At 40.3% G+C, this 25,506-nt stretch overlaps 1 protein-coding gene across 5 annotated transcripts in view; it reads left to right on the top strand.

The window, feature by feature from the left end:
• RPGRIP1L (RPGRIP1 like) overlaps positions 1–25,506 on the top strand; it is a 375,908-nt gene that overhangs the window by 121,032 nt on the left and 229,370 nt on the right. For all 5 annotated transcript variants that reach the window (XM_029608561.1, XM_029608562.1, XM_029608558.1 and 2 more), the window contains 2 exons: positions 821–894; positions 20,860–21,005. In XM_029608561.1, the coding sequence (XP_029464421.1) occupies positions 821–894; positions 20,860–21,005 (220 nt within the window). The remainder of the gene's footprint in view (positions 1–820; positions 895–20,859; positions 21,006–25,506) is intronic.

The raw sequence follows: 25,506 nt of genomic DNA, 5'->3' as shown, positions 1-25,506 counted from the left end.
CAACTGGGCTGCTGCTCCAAGTTGCTGAGTTCAAAGTAAAGACTTCTATAAATAAAATTTTAGAATGAAATTTAGGTAACTTTGGTTATTGCCATATTCTACTCATTTCACAGGCCTATCATTTTGTAGTCCAAGAAGCAAAAGTCATTTTAATTCACGAAACAGGCTTTTCTTTAAGACTTCATTGCATTTGCTTTCCACTGTGATTAGGATAGTTTGTATGTAAACATTTTTTAAATTATTTAGCGTTAATGTAACCCAGAAATATTTAACTGGTTATTTAGCTCCATAATTATTATCAAAAGGAAAATATGGAGCTGCATTTTTACTGGAAATTTATCCTGTTTTTTGGCTACAATAGTTTTAAAATGCCCGCTTTCATAAATTTAAATATGTATGAACCTTTGATATCTATACTCTATTTTGTTCTTCTACATGTGGTGCTAACTGCACGTTCAGATCAGTTCGTTATTAAATTAGTATGTTTTTGACTTTCTTAACTGTTTCTTAAATTTATTTAATTTAAATACAGTTTATTTCACTTTAATCCTATAAAATCTGTAAATTAATTCTTGTATTTTATTGGGACATCCCAGACTATTGTAAAGAGACATGGTTCAAGAATGTCACTGCTTTGGATGGGCTGAGTTGGGCTGGTGATATAAAATGGGGGGAAAAAAATCAGGTAATTGCAAATGTAGACTCTTAGTACAGCAACCCAACAGGCTGCTTCCAGCTGAGCTGGAAGCCCAAAGGAACTGGAAGAAATTATCAAGCCAAAAAAATTAACAAAGATTTTACTTTTCATTTTCTTATTTAGTTACGTGGTAGAATTAATGACTTGGAAAAGGAGCGGGATCTTCTAAAGGAAAACTATGATAAGCTATACAGCAGGTAAGTTATAGTTTTTTACCACTTGTTTGACTGATTCATATTTTTTCCAGGGAGAAACAGGATGACCAGTCACATGTGGGTGATATCACCAAGTACACCCACTCTGACTTCCGAAAAACTGGCCTATTCAAGACATCAGGTTTTCAACTGCTATGCATACAAACTCTGGGACAAGATACCTCTATCCTTTTGTCTTGAAATGTCCTATCTCATCTTTCAAAAACAGGCAGAGGCATGTTTCCCTCAGACTGATCACTAATAAGAGAATTTCAGACAAAGATGATATTTCTATAATAGCTTTACACTACCCTTGAACATTATTTATTAATTTATTTAGTTTTCCTATACCTTTGCACAGAAAAAATTTCTATCTCCACAGTTTACAAAGTAAAAACTTGAAATAAAAAATATTGACAGGGAATAAAAATACACAATAAAATCAGCAATTATAAATTAATATGAAAGTCATTAAAAAACTAAAACTTTCATTATGACAAACTAAAACTGAGATCCATGACACTTAGCTAGTGTCATGGATCTCAGCTAGTGTCTTGAGTATCAGTCTCAAATGTCTGTTGAAAAAGTCACATTTTTAAGTCTTTTTTAAATATATGCTATTTTATCACTTGTATACCTGGACTGTTGTCTGTACTGATGGTTTGTGTCTTTGATTGTAATCCACTTTGAGGCATTTTTGGAAAAAAGCATAATATCAAATGTTTGGAATTAACTTAATAATAAATAAATAAATAAAACATCTCTCAGCGTATATAGAATAACTTTTCTAGGCATTTGTGAAATTTCCCATGCAGCTATTGCCTCATGGAGACTTTTGTCTATTTTATCTGCAGTGACATTAAGGATGTGTCTTCCTCTTCACCTCAATCTGCCTTTCTCTTTAGTGAAATCAGGTTTCCCATAATTTCTAAAGCATGTTTTTGGCACTTTAAAAGTTTTATTATTTCTTAATCCCAGGAGTTTCCTCGATACGGCCTACCTGCTTAAATGTTCTGAACCACACTTTTACCACAAAAATGTTATCTTTGGATTTCACATTGAAGATTTTCCCTACAGTGGAGAGAAGTCCAGTGGCCTCAATTACTGCCCCTGCTATAATCGCAAGATGTTCATGATGGGCCATCACATGGTTTACTTGTGCTGTTTGGAACAAGAGCAAAGTATCTCTTTGAGCAAATGTCATAAGCATATCACTTAGAACTTATCAAGCTATGGAGATTGATGTAATTTTACCGAAGGTTCACCAAGAAGAAAACCACAGCAACCCAGGTAACACAGAAAGCATCAGTTCTGAAGAACCCAGTAGCTATGTTGACCTCTGACAAGCCTTTGGCACCAAGGAAATACCCTTAGCCTCAGAGTCGAAGCATGGGATCAGGCAACATTCTTCTTGCTCAGCTCATGAAAAGCAATCCTTATTGTCAAGCTTAGAACAGAAGAGAGTTGGCACTAAGCATCAAGAGGAGGAGTCAAAACATTGAGATCATTCTCCTTCAGTGCACAAGGCCAAGATCAGGAAGATTGTGGTTCTTGCTGTGCACCCTCCTAAACAGCATTATGTGAAAGTGATCTCATCCTCCTAAATCGATACTCAGTCACAACAATCTCCAGGAATCTGAAGCACTGGTACTTCCCATTTGGCCATCCAGGACAGTCTTTCCTCTTCTAGTGAGAACTCAATTTTGATTCCTCAGATCTTCTTCAAAGAGAACTTGATAAGATAATCCTTAAGAACTTCACTTGACACATCTAATAGGTGAAGTTGTCCATGCCAAACACCTCATTACCAATGGAACCCATCTTTAAGACCTTTGCTATGGCACCGAGCAGTCTTTGCTGAACTCAGTATCTTAGTGCCATAAATTAACATTAGTGCTGTCTGCACTGAGACCAAACCAGTGTTGGATTGAGGACAACTGACAGAATGGGCAAGGAAAGGAATATCTGAGCAGGGGTAAACAGGGTATCTACATAGCCTGTTACAGATCCTCCCTGAAAGGAAAGCAGATAGCGTAAGCCAAGTTTGAGAAGCCAGGGGTTTGATCAAGGGGAACTAGAGCAAGATAGGAACCAGGCAGGAATTCATGAACACAGAAATAAACCAGAGCACAAGAACAGATTTGGGAAAAAAAGCATCCCAGAAGGCTGTTGGACCAGTCGACATTGGTTTCCAGAATTGTCCTTAAATTTTAAAGCCCATCAGGATGGTTCCTCTGCTACACCAAGCAGGAGCTTTTTAAGCAGGTCTTCTCCTTGGCTGTCACAGAATAAGTACAAGTTAAGATTACATCAAACCTTGAGCTTGTAGCTCTTTTGAGGAGTTTCCAGCCTCTTCTCTCAGGGGTTGCCAGTTCAAGACCCACTGTTTTCTGAAATTAAAGAGGAAACCTTCTCCAGCTATTCAGCAAAGCTTAGCCCCAGTGCCCAAGGAGTCATCTTATCTGCCTCCAGAGGCTTTGGCTTTTAAGGGTCATTATTATCAATCATAGACTGCAACTCAAGTCATAATCTTGGAATCTGAAGAGTCCTGAGTTCTGCCTTATAAGTCATAGGAGTCTTATTCTGAAGAGGAATATCTTCCTTCATAAGTAAGTTTAGGTTCTCTCCTGAGGACTTGACCAATTCTTTTTAATTTAGAGGTTGAGGGTAAGCCCAGTGCAGCACTATTAGTCTTCTTCAAATACCTTGAAGCCCTTAAAGAGCTGAGATCAGTGCCCATCCACCAAATCTTCCAAGATGTACATAGAATATGAGAGACCCCATGCTCAGTACTTCCTATGGGTAAGAAGGAGAATACCAAGTATTGTGTTCATGCAGTTGAAAGATTCATCGGAGTACAATTAACACATCAATTTGTGGTAATTGAATCTGCCTTGAAAAGAGCCAGGAAATCCAAGATTCACCTTTGAGTTCCCCCGTGGCATGGTTCCCAGACCCTTTTTTTTTTTTTTTTTTTACAAGAAAAATATTTTTCAGAATACTAGACTTTAGTCCCACATAGTTTCCTATCAAATGTATGTGATCAAATATATGTATTTCATTCTGGATGGGGCACAGACATTCTCCCAAATTACTCCCTAAAAAAAGAGAGAAAAATGTGTTCATTTACGGAACTTACTGGTTAAGTGTGGGAAATATCTAATCCTGGCTTTTGAGATAGCATCAAGAGTTTCTGCTATGGCTATTGTCACTCACAGGCTGTTATGATTGTGAACTTTAGGCCTGAGAGAAGGTATGTAGGACAGGTTTCTTAATGTGCCACGTAATAGAGAATACATCTTTAGAGACCAGATCAAGGAAATGGTCAGCTTTATCAAGGGCTACTGTTTAATGCTTCAGACCCTCCCTGCTGCCAATCCACCTTCCACATCAAAAAGGTATCAGAATGGGCCATAGAGAAAAGTAATTTCCTCATAAAAGATTATTTCGTCTGTTCACTTTTGTCAATCAGCAACAGAGTTCAAGGCCTTGCCATGCGACTGCAAAAAGGCTAGGACCCAAGTAGGGACAAGCTTTTGACTGTATCCATACTGTGCCTTCTATTTAGGGTAGTAAGTGCCATATCAGAGTTCACAGCCAGTTTTTTAGTCATATCAGACAGTCTGCCTATTGGAGTGAAGCTGGGGTTTTATGTAAACTGTTGGCTCTTCATAACCTCAGAATACTGGATTTTCAGGAGATTTGTCAAACTATGGTTCCTTATATCCAGCCTCCAGTCCGGGGACACACCCAAGGTTTGTTCAGTCAGGATTTTCCAGGGGCATGGTCTCCCTCTTCCAGGTAACTAGATAGCTGCTACTATGGTGTTCCGAGATCAGCCGCCACATGGCCAGCCTTGCAGGTTTGTGTTCCAAGTTCTGGCGGCCGCTTGTTCAAGGCCTCGCCATTCCTGCAAGGAGTTAACCTGCAGACATCTTTTGCATTGAAGAATATGAAGAAAGAGGGCAATAATAACACTATAATTTTATTAATAATTACAGTTTTTTCAAATGTTTAACCAAAGGGACAAATAAATATAACATGTACCTCAGGTACAAACTTAGGGCCTGATTTGCTACAGCTTTTCTCCCATTCTATGTCAATGGGAAAAATGCTTAGTAAATGAGGCCCTTAGATTGTAAGCCCTCTAGGTATAGGGAGATATCTGTAGTACCTGAATGTGATCTGCTTTGAGTGCCAAAAAGTGGGATTTATCAAAATAAATAGTGGGGAAAAGGGTAGCATTCATACAATACAAGAGATTGCAGAGAGGAACATGAGCAGCAATATCCAGAGAAGCTGTAAAGTAGTCAGGAGAGCAAAAGCACAAATGGAATTCAAAAATAGCTAATACAGTAAAACAAGAAGATATGTTAGTGACAGGCGGATGTGTAGAAATGGGATTGTATGACTCAGAAATGAAGGGAAGAAATTTATAGAGTCTGATAAGGATAAAGAGGAATTGCTTAACAAATATTTATGTTTGATATTCACTAAGGAAGGGCTAGGAGTAAGACCAAAGCAAACGGAATTGAAGTGAGGTAGCCCTCAAACAATTTTCAGAAGATTGTGTTCGTAAGGATCTAACAAAACTAAAACTAGATAAAGCAATGGGGCTGGATGGGATACATCCAAGTGTATCAGGGAAACTTAGGGAAGGTCTGACAGTTCCACTGCCTGACCTTTTCAGTACTTCTTTAGAGTCAGTAGTGATTCCAAAGGTTTGTATCAGGGCTGGGCAGGCTGGTTGTAGGTAATCCCCAAACAGGAGCGGTAGAGGACTCAAGGATCATTTCTTGTCAGGCCACATCCTTCTTGGGTTTGGCCTGCAGTTTATGGTAGCCAACAGGACTTCTCTGGCAGGGACAAGGCAGGCCATAGTCAGGGCAGGCTGCCTTCAAGCAGAGTCCTAGAACAGGTAAGGATCAGTGGCTGGCAGGGTTCAAGCAAAGTCATAGAACAGGCAAGGGTCTGTGGTAGGAAGTCAAATCAAATGTAGAAAAGAGCAAGGCAGGCAGGAGTTGTATGAACAAGGCTAGGAACACTCAGAGAGGACAGCCACTGAGAGGCCTAGGTAAAACAAGGAACAAGGTAAGACACACAGGCAGGAACAAGGTAAAACCAGGGCAAAACTAGGGGTGTAAGGCAGGGTGCAAACAGATAGGATAGGTCACCAGGAGGCCTAAACAGGACAAAGGCAAAGCAGGGAGGCCAAGACAAGGGCAAGACAGGTAATGAACAAGCTAGATAGGCTGCCGAGAGGCCTAGACAGGACAATGGCAAGGCAAGGACCACAGAGACAGGATAGGCCACTGGGAGGTCTAGACAAGGCAAGGGATACACAGGCCTGCTGGGCCCCCAGGAGATCTAGATAGGACAAGGGATAGGAATATGCAGACAAGGAGGGCCACTGGAGGCCCAGACAGGATAAGAACAAAGCATTGTACACACAGGCAAGTAGGGCCACCAGGAGACCTCAAACAGAGCAAGAATAAGGCAAGGTAGCGTAAGGATGACCAAAGCAAGGAGCCAAGGTGACTCAATGAAGAGGCCTTGAGCTAAGAACAAGGCAGGTTTTTATAGGGCTGGCCTTGCTGAGTCATGCAGTCTTCAAGGCAAGGGCTAGAGCAGGATTGAATGTGGCCCACTGAGGGCCCCTACAAGCAAAAGAGCCAACTTACAGATAGTACCGTTACAGTCTGAAGACAGACAGATGTTATTCCTCTTCACAAAAGTAGAAATAAGGAGGCAGCTGGAAACTATAGGCTGATTATTCTGATCTCCATGATGAGTAAATAGAATATCTGCTAAAACAGAAAATTGTTCAGATCCTGGGATTATAGAATTAGAGGTAGCATGGTTTTTACCTGTTGGAAACATGTTTCATGTCACTGTGCTGAACTGTATTGCTAGTTTATGCTTCTGAAAAGCAGTGCAACAGAAATAATACACAAATTCAGCAAAAGAAATTGTACAAATGCTTTCTTACAATTATTAGGAAGATGGCCTAGTCATGTCTGTCAGTTGAGCATTTACTCTCACTGTCTGCCCCACCACCCTCCTCCAAACCCATACCTGTGTTAATTTTACCCTTTCCATCTGCATATCTGAAAGTGTGTTTTGAGAAACATATGCCATTTTCCCAAAACACAAACCAGTGAAGAAACAGCTCTCTCTCTCTTGTGACTCTTAACTCACTCACCACATCTGTTGTTTACGCCTTCTGTTCTCACACTTACTCAGTCATGTGATGTAGATTACACAAGTCGATGTGAGTGCACTGAATCCAATGAGACCTATCTTCTGGATACAGCCTAAACCAAGGTTGTCAGACTTAGGCTAAGCAATTCTATTACATCCCCTCTTGGATTTCTTTACATGGATGTCCCCCTCGGCTGTTAGAGGATGAAATCAAGGAATCCAGTTACTCTCTCCATACTCCATATTTGAACATTTCTGCTACCGCATTTTCCTCCCTCCTACAGAAGTTATAGCAGTCTCCATAGTACAAGCTGAAGGGTCACTCCCTAAGGAAGATTTATGCTGGCTGTCTTCCTGCAGTCTGTCCCGCAATATCCCATGGCAGGATAGGATTCAGCAGCAGAAGGGAGTGTAGAAAAAGTAATAGTCCTAATAACTTCATAATATTCATCAAAGCCAAAGTGAATGACCATTTTAAAAGATTCAGGAGTTTCGTTTTGAATAAAAATGATGACCATTATGAAATTATAAGGACTATTACTTTTTCTACACTCCCCTCTGCTGTTGAATTAAACTTTGCATGTAGTTTGCTTTCCATTGAATTATTAGGATAGGATTCAGCACACTCCCATGCATCATCTCTGTACCACAAGAAGTTTAACTCCTGCTTTGATCAGCTAATAAGCTCATAACCCTGCAGTTTGTGTGGAGATGCACTAATCCTGGCATCTGTTTTATTACATGTTTTTTCAGCGCCAAAACCTGTATTACATACCAAGATTGTATTAGCACTGAAAATTGCACTCAAAAACAAGAGTTAAAAGTCATGCCATCTTATTACATCAGCCCCTTTGTTTGGTATTCATATTAGAAGGAGATAGTGCTAGACTAAAGGCAAAAGGCAAGGATATAAAGTCTCAGGAGTGAACACATTGCCGTTTACTGAGGAACTAGTGTTCAGGGCACTGACACAATTGAAAGTAAACAAGAAAATGATTCTTAATGTAGTGTATCCCAAAATATTGAAGGAGCTAATGAAGGTATTGACCGTGTTCTTCACCTTATCACATGAAACAGAAGAGCTTTCAAGAGACTGGAAAAGAGCAAGTAGAGGACTTTTCCACCAAGAAGGGAACGGAAAACTACAGACCTATTAGTTTAACATCAGAGGTAGGAAAGGTGATGGTGGTAGAATAGTTCAGGCTTTGACACATTATCTTTGGATCTAAGAGCCAGCCCAAAATGTTAGGAGCCAGAGGATGGGAAAAAGAGCAGCGGGGGGGGGGGAGAGTCCCCCCTGTGAGGTCTGCTGCAGCTCCTTTAGGACTTGATTTGCTAAAAATGTTTTCCCGTTCTCTGTCAACAGAGGCAAATCAAGCTTAGTAAATTGTCCCTTAATTTCAATATGATGTGGGTCCCTAACTATCTCTCTGTCTATCTCACATCCCACCCCGTTCCCAGCATAACCCCTCTGTGATGTCGGGCTGAGCAAAATCCTCTGGGGCAGAGCAGTAAAAACTCTCTCCAGTCATTTCTCTTGCAATTTCACTTTATTAACTACACCCAGCAAAATTTCACAATGCTGCCTACCTTCTCAGTCTTCTGCACACACAACTTCCCAGAGTGGTCAGAAGCTCCTACTCCTGGGGGGGGCGGGGCCTCTCTAGCCCAACTGGGCTTACACTTTATTCCCCACTAACTGGTCATGCCCTCTGAGCTCCTCCTGCCCAGCAGGGTCCTGCCCATGGAGCATTCTCCCTTTAAAGGATTTAAAGTGGACCAGGCATCTAGCCTGGTCCTGCACAGATTTATAGGGAAAATCTAGGGGCATTCTCTCACATACCCCTCCCCTCAGCCAAGCGTCCGCACTCCTGGATTTTAAGCAGGGAAGCGCTTCACATCTCCACTCCCTCCCGCCTGCTAGGCTTGGACCTGGAGTTCTAGAGTTACGCTGTACTCCTCCTACTAGGGTTACCCTAGAAAGCACTACCACCACCACCCAGTATGCCATTTGTACATTGTGCACTCCAGTCTTTTTACTGAGTCCGTTGCTGGCTCTGGGTTTAAATTCCACGATGATGCTTCTTGGACTAGCCAGAGGACATCAAGTGCTTGTTCCTCTGTTACCAGCTGTGAGCACTTCCTGGCATCTGGTGTCTCCTTTGTAGAGCCACTCCTTGGTTCCTCTGTATCCCCAATTGCTAGTGTCTCCACAGCGTCACCCTCTGGGCTTTCTGTGGTCTCCTCCTTTGGGTTCTCCATTGTTTTCTCCTCTCTGATCTCTGCAATTCCTTCCTCTGGGCTCTCCATGGTTTCCTCTTTTGGGTTCTCTACAACACCTCCCATTGGAGTCTTCACCAATCCTCCCTCTGGGGGTCCCTGCGGCATCTCCCACTGGGATCTTTACAGCACCTTCCCCTAGGATCACGGTGGTACCTCCCTATGGGGTCTCGGCGGCAGCAGCAGCTCCATCTGCCTTCCCTGCTGTGTCCTTGCTAAGCCAATCTGCACTGCATCCTGCAGGCCACTGTATGCCACCCCTTCTGGGCACTCGGTTGCCGCTTCCTGGTACGGCTACAGAGCTCTACCTTGAACTTTCTGTTACTTCCAACACAGTCATTGCAGATTCCAGGCATTGACACTCCTCCTCCTGGCTTGATCTGAAGTCTGTATGTCCCTCAGCTGCTGGGCTCTCACCGGGTTCTCTGCAGTGGCTTTTTCAGGATAATTGCTAGTGCTTTGCTCTACTGTCAGGCAGTGTAAGCTCTCCTTTGTAAGCATGGCAAGAAGAGCATTGTTTGCTTCTAAGATCTTTTTAACCTTATCCCAGGACAGCAGACTTTATCTGAGAGTCTCCTGATACTCCCTTTCTCTTTCCTGGAGGCTCTGAATTGCCACTTGCAAACTCCCTTCAGTCAATCTTCCAGACTACTGCATTCTGGTGCTGCTCTCTCTTTTTTTTTTCTCCCTCTTCAGAGCCTGAGCTTATTGGAGCCAGGCCCTGTGCACACATACTGATTCCTTCAGTCCAAAGAGGGACCACACACTATTTCAGCCCAGTGCACAACTGTGGACTTTTTTTTCTCTCTCTATCTCTACTTCACTTTTTTTTCCAAAGAAGTAAAACAAAACCGGCTCTTACTATACTTTGATACATGCCCTCACTTTGAACAGAGCTTATCTCTTTAGTCCTCAGAAAACTAAACCCCATAGACCACTCCATAGACTGCTCTCTGCTTTAAAGGTAATTTCACTCCCCCCCCCCCTCCCCCTTCTTCCTTCCTTCTGGAAGCTTTGGATTTTTCTCTTTACCGGGTTTTAGAGAAAAAAAATCCCATGTATGACACCATATGTGAGGACTGGCCGAGCACTGTCCTCTGGGCTGGAGCAGTAAACACTCTGACTCCAGCTGTTTCTCTTGCAGTTTCACTTTATTAACTTCACACAGCAAAATAAACACAAGACTGCCTACCTTCGCAGTCTTCTGTGTACACAGCTTCCTAGAGCAGTTCAGGAGCTCTTACTCCTGGAGGGATGGGGCCTCTCTTAACCCAGCTGGGCTTACATTCTTATTCCCCACTAACTGATCACACCCTCTGAGTTCCTCCTGCCCAGCAGGGTCCCGCCCATGGAGCATTCTCCCTTTAGGGGATTTAAGGTGGACAGGCATCTAGCCTGATCCTGCACAGGTTTATAGGGGAAATCTGGAGCGCACTCTCACACTCTCTCCCATCTCCAGTAGTCTCTCTCATCCACTCAGCCTGTCTCCAGCAGTCTTTCCCTCTCAATCCCCCACCTTCCCCATAGCAGTCTCTCTCTCAACTCACCACAGCTAACTAGCCCCCTCCTCCCAACCTTCTGGCTAGCCAGTCAGTCACCTCCCAGTTTGCCTGCCAGCTAGCCACGCTAAATCCTCTACCTTCCTCCCCACCCAGCCAGCTTGACTCAGAAATATCCACCAACTCCAGCTGGTTATTCCTCCCCCTCGCATTCTGGCTAGATGATGCCATGACTTACATAACTGCTGCTCACTTCCTGTCAATGAGGTTCACTATAGTGTAAGGAAGGTGATTATTGGGTTGCTAAAAGGATGATTGCTAGGCCCAGTCCTCTTTAATGATAGTGGAGAAGGGTTAAAAGGGAAGGTGTGCCTGTTTGCAGATAAGAAAACTTGAAACTGAGAAGACGTGACAGAAGGGGTAGATAAGATGAAAGATGACTAAATATTTGGAAAAATGGTCAAAAACATGGCAATAACCATTTACTCCCTCAAAAAATGTTAAATCATGTCTTTGAGATTCAGAAATCACAGTGACAGTCTTTGTTTAGAGATGAAGAACAAGCAGTTATCAAACAAGAAAGAGACCTGGGGGAAGGGTATCATTTCTAACCTCAGGGTAGCTTAGTTCACAAAGCAGTTAGGAAAACTAATAGTACCTTTGGATGTATAAAGAGCAATATCACTAGTAGAAAGAAGGAAGTAATATTATCTTTCTACAAGACTCTGGTGAGACCTCACCTTGAGAACTGTGTTCAGTTCAGTGCACCACATCTACTAAAGAATATTGTCAAAGTAGAGGCATTTCAAGGAGAGCCAACAAAATAGTACTTGACCTGCGCTATACTCCAAACATGTAGAAACTGAAGGAGCTAAAAATGTTCTTTCTAGGTTGAAGATAGGAAGCAAAGGGGAGATATGATGTATACAAATATTAAGCAGGCTCCAATAAAGTGCACAAAGATCACATTTTCCATAAAATGAAAAGCTCAGGGTCAAGGAGCCATACATTTACCAGCTGGTTATATCTTTCAAGATTTTGGTCTTGGTGTTAAAGGTTCTGAAATTGGATAGACCATCTTATTACCAAATTTATTAAATGACTTGGTGAAGCATTGCTCTTTGCATATTGTCACATATGCAAACCTCAAAGTTATCTCTAGTTTTGTCCCTCCCAAAGAAACCGACAGGCAAAACATGGCCGTCTGGGGGTACGCATTTTCTTTGAACTTCCTTTATAAACTTTATTTCCTTTGAACTACCTTGAATGCCATTGTTGAAGCTAATATATATATATATATATATATACTTTTTAAAATTTTATTAAATTTTTCTCAAAATTTACAAAGTAACATATACTTTGTGCAGCAACAAAAGAAACATATTACAAGAAAGAAATATTATTACATAATAGTACATCTCTCATTTTTACCTAGAACACAATTTTCCTGGAGTAAGCGTTAAGAGACAAAAATAAGGAGCATAAAAAGGAAAATAATCTCTTATGGAAATAGCTTAACATACTGCTACCCATCTAAATATTTTACTCCTGAGTTATGGGACTTACTTGAGGAGAGGAGGCTAGAAGCAAACATTTGCGGGAATCTAAGAACATCTTTGTAACTTCAGGGAAAAAATATATGTAGACTTCATTATTTAATTTCAATATACATTTGCAAGGAAACTTTAATTGGAATGTTGCTCCTAATGATTGGGCTTCCTGTTATAATGACAGGAAGCCATTCCTCCTCTCTTGCGTGGATTTGGCTAGATCTGGGAATATATGAATGAACTGGCCATGGAAATTTACCTTTAAATTTTGGAAATAGCAACACATTACGAAACTGAGACCTGGCTCATAGACAAAAGAGATCAATAGGGTAGTTCTTTCTATTATCTCGATTGTAGAGGATTCTAAAAATTGTGTTAGATTTTGCAAATCCAACTGATGTTGATGTTCATTACTTCCTCTTACACTTCGAAATGGCAAGAAATGTACCCTATTAAATGATGGCAAATTTTCTAAAGGTATTTTCAAGACCTAAGTTAGATATCTTTTTAACGTGACTCTGGGCTGTTCACCAATAATTTTGGGGAAGTTTAGAAGCCTAAGATTGAGACGTCTTTTTTTCCTATTTAACAACTGTTGTTTTTGTATAATTGTAGATTAAACTTCTAGCCCCTTTTTTGCGCTATCTTCCAACCCTTGAATTTGAGTTTTTTGTTCTTCCAATTTGGTATTATATTCTAAGGAAAGATTGTCCACCTTTTGTATACATGCTACTATTTGTTGGGAACATTTTTTCACTTCAGACCCAAGCTGAGCCACAAGCTCCCATAAGGAGACTAGTGTCACTACGGTAGGTTTAGGAAACCTATTCTCCAATTCAATTTAAGACGTAGAAAGTTGTACTGCAGTGACCATATTCTCCTGATTCATCACTGAAGTTGAACTCACAAAGTCCCCGGTTTTACCCTCTGGAAGCCGAACTGAGCCTTCAGGCTCGTTGGATGCCAAAACCATTTCTGAGATGTTTTGTAAGGTTGTCGATGAAATATTTCTCAGGATTGGGGGACTTAAGGTGACATCCCCAGATGAAGTGGAGACTCCTTCTCCAACCTCAGCAGTGGGGAAATTTGCCCCTTCCATATGAGGGTAGCAAACTGTGTACTGCAGAATAGTTTGCTGTACCGATGGGATCGTAGAAGTAGAGGGATATACTCTAACTTTTCCTTTTCTTTTCGAGGGCATTTCTTATTACATATGTAAAAATTCAAAGAAACTTACCCGGAACAAAGCAGTTACTGCTTGCACGTCGCAGTATAAATTCTCTTAACCTTACCAAGAGATAGAATTTGCTTCTAGAGGTATAGTTCTTAAATCTCGCTCCAATGATGTTAATCTTCTGATGGTAAACTTTTAAATTCCCCAGACTAAGCCACGCGCCCGGCTTAAAAGCAGCTCTAGGGCCGCTTTTAAGGCCCCTCTGATAGTCCCTGATTGATGACGTCAGAGGCAGGGTCAGGAAACGACATCTGGGGCTCCGTTGAAGCAAACTCCAATTTACTCCCGGCAAAACAAGTAGGGGTTCCTCTTGCAAAATTCATAGTCTTTCACCTCCCAGGAAGCTAATATATTTTTGACAAGTTGCGAGTGAATATGGAGCAATGTGTATCCCTTATTTAATGATATTTTGTTCATTAAAATTATTTCTTTGAAAACATAAAAAATGTTTCCTTTGGATACTCTATTCCTGCACTATTGCTGGTACATTGACTGTTCCAGTGAGTTTACATCTACCTTTGTTGTTTGTTCAAATTTTCTAAAGCAATATATCCCTGACCATTCCTTGCGTTCTAGTGATAAGAATCTATTGGCAATCCCAATGGTGAAGGAAGCAAATTGAATGTGACGTGAGCAATAACTTTTTTTATGATAGGTCCGAAGCTCAGGAATTCTTTGCCATAGAGCTTGTGTGCTATTGATGACATCTGCACATACAGAAATCATTTAAAAGCTTTTTTATTTAAGCATATTTTTAACTTATAGAAAAGTGTATTGTTGGTGGCAGATGGAAAATGCTGATATTTGTTTTAATTATTTCTTGTATTTTATGATTGTTTGTTATTTTATGATGTAACCCGCCTAGCATGACTGTTTCGCTATAGGCGGAATATAAATTCTATTAAACAAATATGAAGTTGAAGGAATGGAAGCTCAAACGGAATGTGAGAAAAGACTGTTTAATACTTTTCCACTGAGAGGGTGATAGACACTTGGAATAGACTTCCAGTGTGGGTAATGGGAGCCAAAACAATGGAGATTTCAAGCAGGCATGGGATAGACACAAAAGAACTTTAGTGGTGGAGCGATGTTGAAGAACACAGATCAACTGAGACCTGTGACGACAAGATAGGTACAAACTGATGGGCTGGGTGGATTGAGTGGTCCTTTTCTGTGCATATCATCTATGAGTTTTACATTTCTTACCTTCCAGCTACTATAAGAGTTTGAAAATGATTACAAAGTATCCAGATGTATTCCACACATTAAGAAAGTTGGAAAGATGGCAAAACGATTACTGGCATGGTTGAAAGAGGAGGTGAAAGAAGCTATTTTAGCCAAAAGATCTTCATTCAAAAATTGGAAGAAGGATCCAACAGAAAAAAATAGGATAATGCATAAGCATTGGCAAGTTAAATATAAGACATTGATAAGACAGGCTAAGAGAGAATTTGAAAAGAAGTTGGCCGTAGAGGCAAAAACTCACAGTAAAAACTTAAAAAAAATATATCCAAAGCAGAAAGCCTGTGAGGGAGTCAGTTGGACCGTTAGATGATTGAGGGCTTAAAGGGGCACTTAGAGAGGATAAGGCCATCGCGGAAAGATTAAATTATTTCTTTGCTTCGGTATTTACTGAAGAGATGTTGCGGAGGTACCCGTACCAGAGAAGGTTTTCATGGGTAATGATTCAGATGGACTGAACCAAACCACGGTGAACCTAGAAGATGTGGTAGGCCTGATTGACAAACTGAAGAGTAGTAAATCACCTGGACCGGATGGTATACACCCTAGAGTTCTGAAGGAACTAAAAAATGAAATTTCAGACCCATTAGTAAAAATTTGTAACCTATCATTAAAATCATCCATTCTATCTGAAGACTGGAGGGTGGCTAATGTAACCCCGATATTTAAAAAGGGCTCCAGGGGCAATCTGGGAAACTTCAGACCAGTTAGCCTGACTTCAGTGCCAGGAAAAATAGTGGAAAGTGTTCTAAATATCAAAATCACAGAACATATAGAAAGACATGGTTTACTGGAACAAAGTCAGCATGGCTTTACCCAAGGCAATTCTTGCCTCACAAATCTGCTTCACTTTTTTGAAGGAGTTAATAAACATGTAGATTAAGGTGAACCGGTAGATATAGTGTATTTGGATTTTCAGAAGGCGTTTGACAAAGTTCCACACGAGAGGCTTCTAGGAAAAGTAAAAAATCATGCAATAGGTGGAGATGTCCTTTCGTGGATTACAAACTGGCTAAAAGACAGGAAATAGAGAGTAGGATTAAATGGACAGTTTTCTCAGTGGAAGGGAGTGGGCAGTGGAGTGCCTCAGGGATCTGTATTGGGACCTGTACATTTCAATATATTGATAAATGGTCTGGAAAGAAATACGAGTGAGGTAATCAAATTTGCAGATGATACAAAATTGTTCAGAGTAGTTAAATCACAAGCAGATTGTGATAAATTGCAGGAAGACCTTGTGAGACTGGAAAATTGGGCATTGAAATGGCATTTGAAATGTAATATGGATAAGTGCAAGGTGATGCATATAGAGAAAAATAACCCTTGCTAAAGTTACAGTGTTAGGTTTCATATTAGGAGCTACCACCCAAGAAACAGATCTAGGCGTCATAGTGGACAACACATTGAAATCATCAGTTCAGTGTGCTGCGGAAGTCAAAAAAGCAAACAATGTTGGGAATTATTAGAAAGGGAATGGTGAATAAAATGTCATAATGTCCTTGTATCGCTCCATGGTGAGACCGCACCTTGAATACTGTGTATAATTCTGGTCACCGCATCTCAAAAAAGATATAGTTGCGATGGAGAAGGTACAGAGAAGGGCAATCAAAATGATAAGTGGTATGGAACAGCTGCACTATGAGGAAAGGCTAAAGAAGATAAGGCTGTTCAGTTTGGAGAAGAGACAACTGAGGGGGGATATGGTAGAATTCTACAAAATCATGAAAGGACTTGAACATGTTAATGTAAGTTGGTTATTTACTCTCTCAGATAATAGAAGGACCATGGGGCACTCCATGAAGTTAGTATGAGGCACATTTAAAACTAATTGGAGAAAGTTCTTTTTCACTCAACGCACAGTTAAACTCTGGAATTTGTTGCCAGAGGATGTGGTTAGTGCAGTTAGTGTAGCTGTGTTTAAAAAAGGATTTGTTAAGTACTTGGAGGAGAAGTCTATTACCTACTATTAATTATTAAATATTAATTATTAAATATTAAATATTAGAACCCTGCCATTAGAAATTCAAGCAGAACCTCAAAACCTAGCTGTTCGAACAAGCCTACACTCAATGATCTTTTCCTTTTTCAGAAATGCCAATTACTTGTTCCTGTTTCTCTGATCCAATGCCACTCACCAATTTTATTTTTCTCTCGCTGCTAAAATTTTATTTGATCGGGCTCATACCTCCCAGTTATTAGACGCCATTAACTATTGAATATGATTATCATCAATTTAATTGTTATTAGTTCTTAAGTTGTTCTTAATTTGTTCTTAATCGAGTTATTATGTACACCTTATTTCCTTGTCTTTTTGACTGTAAAGCTTGTTGCTGATTTATTGTTTATTGTGAACCAAGGTGATGTTATTAACGTGCCGCGGTATATAAAAAATCACGAAATAAATAAATAATTAAGTTGATTTAAAAAATAGCCACTACTATTACTAGTATCAGTAGCATGGGATAGATTTAGTGTTTGGGAACTTGCCAGGTTCTTATGGCCTGGATTGGCCACTGTTGGAAACAGGATGCTGGGCTTGATGGACCCTTGGTCTGACCCAATATGGTATGTTCTTATGTTCTTAAAGTAGAACAATCAGTGTTCCAGACAACAATGCAGGAGTAGAGTATCCAAAGGAAACATTTTTTATTTTTTCAAAGAAATAATTTTAATAAACAAATTTCTCGACGTAAAAAATAATTTTAATAAACAAAATTCTCGACGTAAAGACCACATCACACCGATACTAAAAAACCTACATTGGCTTCCCATCCACTATAGAATACTGTTCAAGTCACTGACCATCATCCATAAAACCATCTATCATCATTCCTCATTCCAACTAACAATCCCACTCGAACCCCATACTTCCAACAGGCCGATTAGATCTGCACACAAAGGAACTCTCCAGGCACCCCCTCATAAATCCGTCATTCACAAGTCCTTCCAAAAACGATCACTGTCCACCGCGGGACTGCAACTATGGAACACACTTCCCGCAGATCTTCGCCAGGAACAATGTCTGCTCTCCTTTAGAAAGAAACTGAAAACCTGGCTGTTCTCTCAAGCCTACCCCTGACAAATTCTTCCTCCTTCTATTAAAGAAAAGAACTGTTATGCTTGAACCACTTAGTTAACCGTCCATGCTAATCAATGGTGTACTATTTCGTTTTACTCTTAGCAGAGCTCTGTTTAAACTAATTCTTCCTCTTTCAATTGTCCTGTTTTGTAATCCCTGTTCATTGTAACTTTCTCTCTTCTGGTTATTGGTTTCCCCTGGTTATACTGTAAACCAGTACGATAAGACTTTGTCTTGAGCATCGTATATTAAAAGAATCTAAATAAATAAATAAATAAATAAATAAAATGTCATTAAATAAGGTGCTTACATTGCTCCATATGTACTCGCAACTTGTCAAAAGTATATTAGCTTCAACAACGGCATTCAAGGTAGTTCAAAGTAGATAATGTTTATAAAGGAGGTTCAAAGCAAATGCTCATGGCCATGTTTTTCCTGTCTGTTTCTTCGGGAGGGACAAACCTAGAGATAGGCTAGAAGTGGTACAGAGAAAGGCAATCAAAATGGTGTGGGGTCTGCACTGAAAGACATGTGAGAAGAGACTTGACTTGATGACCTAAATATGCATACCCTATGGGGTAGATTTTTAAACAGCGCGAATAGGCCTACTTTTGTTTGCGCTCCAGGCGCAAACAAAAGTACGCTGGATTTTAGTAGATACGCGCGGACCCGCGCGTATCTGCTAAAAACCTGGATCGGCGCGCGCAAGGCTATCGATTTTGTATAGCCGGCGCGCGCCGAGCCGCGCAGCCTACCCCCGTTCCCTCCAAGGCCGCTCCGAAATCGGAGCGGCCTTGGAGGGAATCCTCTAACGCCCTCCCCTCACCTTCCCCTCCCTTCCTCTACCTAACCCACCCGCCTGGCCCTGTCTACACCCCCCCCTTACCTTTCTCCGGGGATTTACGCCTCCCGGAGGGAGAAGTAAATCCCCGCGCGCGAGCGGGCCTCCTGCGCGTCGGGCCGCGACCTGGGGGCGGGTACGGAGGGCGCGGTCACGCCCCCGGACCGCCCCAGGCCGTAGCCACGCCCCCGTACCCGCCCCCAAAACGCTGCCGACACGCCCCCGAAACGCCGCGACGACCGGGCCCGCCCCCGACACGCCCCCCTCGGAGAACCCCGGGACTTACGCGAGTCCCGGGGCTCTGCGCGCGCCGGTAGGCCTATGTAAAATAGGCTCACCAGCGCGCAGGGCCCTGCTCGCCTAAATCCGCCCGGTTTTGGGCGGATTTAGGCGAGCAGGGCTCTGAAAATCCGCCCCTATGGGAGAGAAATACTTGAAAGGTATTAATGCATATGAATCTATTTTCTAATAGAAAGGAAGATGTAGATCATGATATGAAACCCCTAGGGGCAGACTAAGGAGAGCATCAGGAAAGGTTGGCGGATGCAAACCCCCCCCCGGAAGTGCTGGTGAAGACAGTAATGAGCATGGGATAAGTACAGAGTCCCTAATAGCTGGAAGATGGAAATGAAGGAAGAGAGAAACTTGTAATAACTTTTGATGTAACATTTCTGCATGGGGCTAATGTGTACAGAGTGGCTGTTACAACTCTAAATACCTTGCTAGGCAGAATGGAATGGACGATTTTGGTCTTTATCTACTGCCAACTACAATCAGCAGAAGCTTCCTCAGATAATATCACAAATTACGTCTAAAATGGAGTCACAAGCTAATTGCCATGGGTGAAGGATGGTAAGGCGAGTGGTATATCAAGCCCTGAAGCAGGCAGCTGAGACTGACGAAACATGAGCTCATGTCGAGTGCTATACATTTTGAAGGCAGACAGATCTGAGTTTAATTAACAAAGATAAGTAAATAAGTGATCTTTAATAGAACATTAATAACAGAAATTTTTGAAAAAATAAAGAAATAAATGGTACTGATAGTGGTGCGGGAATAGGTGGACCGGCACATGAATGACATTGAAGTGCTTATTACTGATACTGCTTGGTCCCCATTGGGTGGCAAGAAGCACAATATTAGGATGTAAATAAAAATATCTGAAGCCATGTCCACAAAGAATAAATTAAACACTTAGGAGAAATTAGGTACAGTGTTCATTCAAGCAAAATTTGTTTGTCCTTTTTAGATGTAGTTTGTGGTCTTTATTGTCATCTACTATGTTACTTTCTTGTGACATGCATTTTCAGTTATGAAGCTTTTTTATAAATGTTATTCAGTCACTCATGCTTCAGTTGAACCTAAGCTTTTATGATCATTTCTGCAATTCTAATCATATTTATATGTAGTGCTTTGCTACATTCTAGTTTCTGGTTTAAATACCAATAATATCCTACAAGAAGACGAGATTGCTCTGTTCTCATCGCCTGGTTTTTAAAGGACATCACTACTTTGAAAGTGTTTATATAATCAGTGTCAGAATAACCATTTTGTAGTATGAGAACTGTTGGCACTTTGTGGTCAGTACTTCTTTGAGCAAACAACTGCCCTTCGGTTTCCTCGCTTTCATAAACTAAAAGAAGTCCGCTTAGTATTCATAGTTCTCTACATGAAGAGGTTTTGTATGTGGAAAAAAATGGTTTTGTCAGTTGTCTGTTGCTGAGGTTTACAATTACGAATTCCTCTGGAATATAGATCTGAATTCTTTTCCTAGCCCCACAAATGTTGCATACTGCCAATTTTTCTGACTTTGGAGCTTTAAATTAAGGCCAGTTCCTTGCTCATCCCACAAACTCTTTAATGTTCTGTAACCGCAGCCTGTGAAAGGCGCCTTGGTTTCAACAGCAGCAGACCAGCATATGTTTGCTTAATTCCTAAGACATGATGACAGTAGTCTCTGCCACTAAAGGCTTTTTCTCCTTTATATTTTCTGTTAAAATTGACTTATAATATTTCCTCACATGCCAAATGTTTAATTGTAGTGCCTTCGATGTGACCCAGGGCCATGAACAGAAATGGAAGTTAAAGGAACAGCAACTGAAACTGCAGATTGCTCAGCTCGAGTCTGCTTTAAAATCCGACCTAGCAGACAAAAATGAAATCCTTAATAAAGTGAAACTAGAACGAGGTATGTTATTTTAAAAAGTTTGGTTTTGTTTTGTAATATTTATGTTACTTTGATTGAACTGAATTCATTTTCATTAGTTAATGTTTATTTTGTGTAAATGAAGGACCCTTCTTTTCCATTTTTATCTATTGTGGGCTGTACATTTTTTAAAATAAAAAATATAAGAGGCCAGCATTCAGCATTTTTTAGCTGAATAAGTAGGGTCTCATTGCCTGCCCCAGACTTATACAGCCTGATGACTTGTTAAATGGGAAAGTGGCAGCTGCTGAATATTGGGCTGTATGCAGTGGTTGTAGATAGCTGTATAAGTTTGGGGCAGACAATGAGCATAACTGGGTGGTGCTACTTATCTGGTTAATTAACCCCTAGATTCATCAAAATGTGTTAATAACGCCCACGTTAAGAAAAAGGGGCATGTTTAGGGAAATGTTAGAATTACCGTATCACACGGTAACTTACCGCTTCGCATCGGTAGTATCAATTGGTGCGGTAAACTTAGCACACCCTGGGTTAATCCCTATTTTTCACATCTTGCACTGGGGGGGAGGGGGGGAGAGAGAGAGAGAGAACACACCTATCTACAAGGCCCTCATAGTACTGACGTATTTATATCTAATAGGTCGAGGTGAGGGGTTGGTGGTGGTTTAGGATTTAGGGGCCATTTTCGCATGTAGAGTGAGACGTACGAACAGCAAAGTACACATTGGTGAAGATTTGACTTAATTTGGAGTAAGGAAAGTCTCACAAAGATGAAATTTCTGCTATGTTCTCTCACCCTAGCTTGATGGACTCTAGGGTATCATCAAGTTAGGGTGAGATAACAGTACAAAATTTCATCTTTGTGAGACTTTCCTCACTCCAAATGATGTTAAATCTTCACCAAGGTGTACTGTGCTGTTCGTACGTCTCACTCTACATGCGAAACTGACCCCTAAACCACCACCAACACCTCACCTCGACCTATTAGATGGCCCTCTTATAGAGATATAAATAGTTGCACACTGTGAGGCCCTCCCCAGAGTCTCTCCCTCTCCCCTCCCCAGCTGAGAAATGGCCAAAATGCAGTTCTAAAACTTTATTGCAAATTGCGTTATGGCCATTTCAGGCATATTGCACAACCTAATGCCTGGAAAAAAAACGTGTAGTTATTTCTGGCATTAAAACTTTGTGATAGCATGCGTTATGCTATCGTACGGTACAATATTGCTGATCATTTTATTAAATCCCGCCCAAACTCCTCCCTGATCCCACCCCTCCAAAAATTTTGCATTTGCACCATGCTTTATTGTTCTTAATGCATGTGTTATTGCATGCGTTAATGCCTTAACACATTTTGATGAATAACCCTATTAGTTGGATAACTGCCAATATTCTGACTTTTTGGGTTAAGTTAATAGGATAAGTTAGATGTGCTTCAGAGCAGGTCTAACTTAGCCGGTTAAGTAGTGATTTATACATGAATATTCAGCAGCATAACCATACTGCTGAATATACTATGTAAGATAGCCTGATAAGTCTTACCTGGTTAATTTACATAAATGTTTAGGCTTGAATATTGGGCCCAAGATTGTGAGTCCTGGTCTTATACCATGTATTTAACATCTGCATTTTTTGGATCACAGTCTAATCCTGCTTAAGTAACTTTTATTCATACCTTAATTCTAGGTTTTCCTCTTATAGTCTTACATTCTAATTTTCTACACATTTTAATCTCCAATTGATACAACTCCCGTCAAACAGAGGGGCCTATTAACAAAAATACATCAATGTGCATTGTTAGTAAATAGACCCCATTGAGATTAACTGGACCCATTTAGTAACCTCACTGTTTAGTACAGCCCCAGAGTGATGCTTGGTTCTCCCTTCTCCTTCCTTCTGCTCAGTTATGTAGGGGAACCAGGTAATGCTGTCTCAGAGGACAGCTTTTGATCCAACTCTTAATGTCTCTCATCATACAAATAATCAAAACTGTAATACCCTTTTTTGGCAAAGCATTTTCTGGTTATATTGCTAAGAATGACGGTATAATTTGAATCCTTGAGATTGTTTAAGAGATGAATATTGGAATATGCCAAAAAAGACAAAATGAATTAAAATTTAAATATGAAATATATGTTAGTGAAATGTCTTGAAACACTGATTTCTTTGGCAACAAGCAGAATGCATCAGCCACACAAGACAATGATGTCATCCAACACGGATCAACTCTCTCAGAACCTGAGCATGCGCAAGAGATCCTGCACAGCCGTTATCTCACAAGTCTCCTCCATCTATTTTCATCCAAGCTTTTACACAGATGCCTCTCTCTTTTTTGTAAAAATAATTTTGAGCTGCTCAGCAATCTTTTTTTCTTATTGTTTTTCTCTCCTCTGAGTGAGTTCACTCAAGTTAAAAAAAAAAAAAAAAAAAAAAAAAAAAAAAAGGTTTTAAAATAGAATTCAGTCAAGCAGACTTTCTGCGATAATAGACATATTATTGGGATTCAAAAAGTTCAGATGAGGGTGGAAATTGTCACAGATCTCCACTCAGTTTAATAGAACTGGACCATGACATACCAAACAGCAAACATGGTGCTAAAATGTCTCCCAGAACAAGGTGAGGTAGAGCTTTTAAAATAGAAAATCTCTGTTCTCCATTCCAGAAGATCCAAGGTAAGGAAACAGGGACAGATAGCTCTCATGCCCCACTAGCTGGTGGAAGTCTCTGGAGCCATTCCTGCTCTAGAAGCAGAACATCATCCAGAAGAGACAAAACGGAATGCCAAAAGAGGTGACACCATGAGACCTTCCAGGAAAAAAGATCTGACTCTACTAAGTGAACAACTTTAGCAGAGGAATATTTGGTGCTACAGGACAGGGCACAAAGCTTCATAGCAAAATCTGCCCCCATTACATGATAGAACAGGAATTGGAAGATTTAATGATGAAGGTACCATGCCATGTGATAGATCCTATTTCAGCATAAAAAAGGCACTGAGAGCACGAATGCATTCGGAATTGATGCATATTTTACCAGCTCCAACTAGAATCACACAATGTTTGGCATTGGCTGCACGTCTGCATTCAGCACTGACATTGTTAGTGCAGACTTCAAACTGATGGAACAATCAGTGCTGATGCTATTGCCAAGAAAAGACAACTCTTCTCCAGGAACCTACCCAGTGCAAAGGTTATGTCTATTTGTAAATCTACATGATTTAAAACACCCATTCTTTAGTTATTAGTCGTCTTGACTATTGCAGTGTTCTTGATTAAGATTTGCCCTTAAGTTCCTTAATTGAATTCAGATGTTACAAAATACTACCGCTAAACTTATTTTTGGGAAGAAAAACATGATCTTGTGTGCTACATTCAGAGCTTTGCATTTAAGTCTTCTGATTTATCTTTCTAACATTATCAACCCTTGTGTTTATTGCATTTGTGCCAGCAAGAGTTGTTACGATTGCCTTCTCCAAAGGAGATTAGATTTGAGGGAACAAGAGAGGCTAGATTTTCTTATTCTACACCTCTCTATATGTCTAGAGAAAGATTGTTTTAGATTCAGGAAATTGATTAAAGCCTGGTTATTTGAACAGGCTTTTAAAAATAGGCTTCTTGGATAGGTTTTATTTCTGTTGGTCTTTGTTTCATATTTATTGGAAATGAATATTATTTTTTATTATATTTTATGTTTTTAATATGTTTTATGTTTGTTGTGATTTTAGTTTTTATTCTGTGGTTTTGTATTGCTTTTTACTTCTTGTTTTATGATTATAAATTGCATTGATTTTCACTTCAGAAAGCTGATTGAGAGAATGACTAAACTAAACGATAAATCAGACATATATATATATATATATATATATATATATATATATCCACCTTCCTAAGAAGTTGGATCATAAGCTCTGTATTAGACTAAGAGAACTTGTGAGGTAGCGGCTACACAGGAACTCCTGCACATGGTCAGGAAAATCTAATAGATTTTTCTGGAGTCTGAGAGAACTGATCCATATTGGTGCTAACAGATGATGTGTGTCAATTACCCCACTGTCTGTGGAGAACTCCTGTTACAAGTAAGCAACCTTGCTTTCTATGAGATGACCTCATGTACATGTCATTGAACTCTGATGACAGAAATCTTTGATTGCTTTGAACATTGCTCTTCTAATAGATATCCTAGGGGATATCTATTACTTTCAGTGCCTATGGGCTATACTGATCCTCATGAACACATGTAGATATTTCATTAGTGACATTGGTTAATCTCTTTCTTTTGAAACATACATTTGTTATATTGTTAAGAATCATCTGCAAAGAAATAGTTTGGAATTTCTAAATGAAAGTCACATTTAGTGAGGATTAGTATAGCTCCATCCACAATAAATCTTAAAAGTAGAAAAACAAAGGAGAAAGTAGCAGAGAGAGAGAGAACCAGCTGAAGGACAATCATTTTTGAAACAGCCAAATATGTGGTAGATCTGGCTTCAGTTTTTCCCCTGTGTTTTTTTTAAGTCTTTAGC

Source organism: Rhinatrema bivittatum, chromosome 7 (assembly GCF_901001135.1).
Source record: "Rhinatrema bivittatum chromosome 7, aRhiBiv1.1, whole genome shotgun sequence".
Classification (NCBI taxonomy): Eukaryota; Metazoa; Chordata; class Amphibia; order Gymnophiona; family Rhinatrematidae; genus Rhinatrema; species Rhinatrema bivittatum.
Note: the sequence above shows the minus strand (reverse complement) of the source record. Positions and strands in the feature narration are given on the sequence as shown.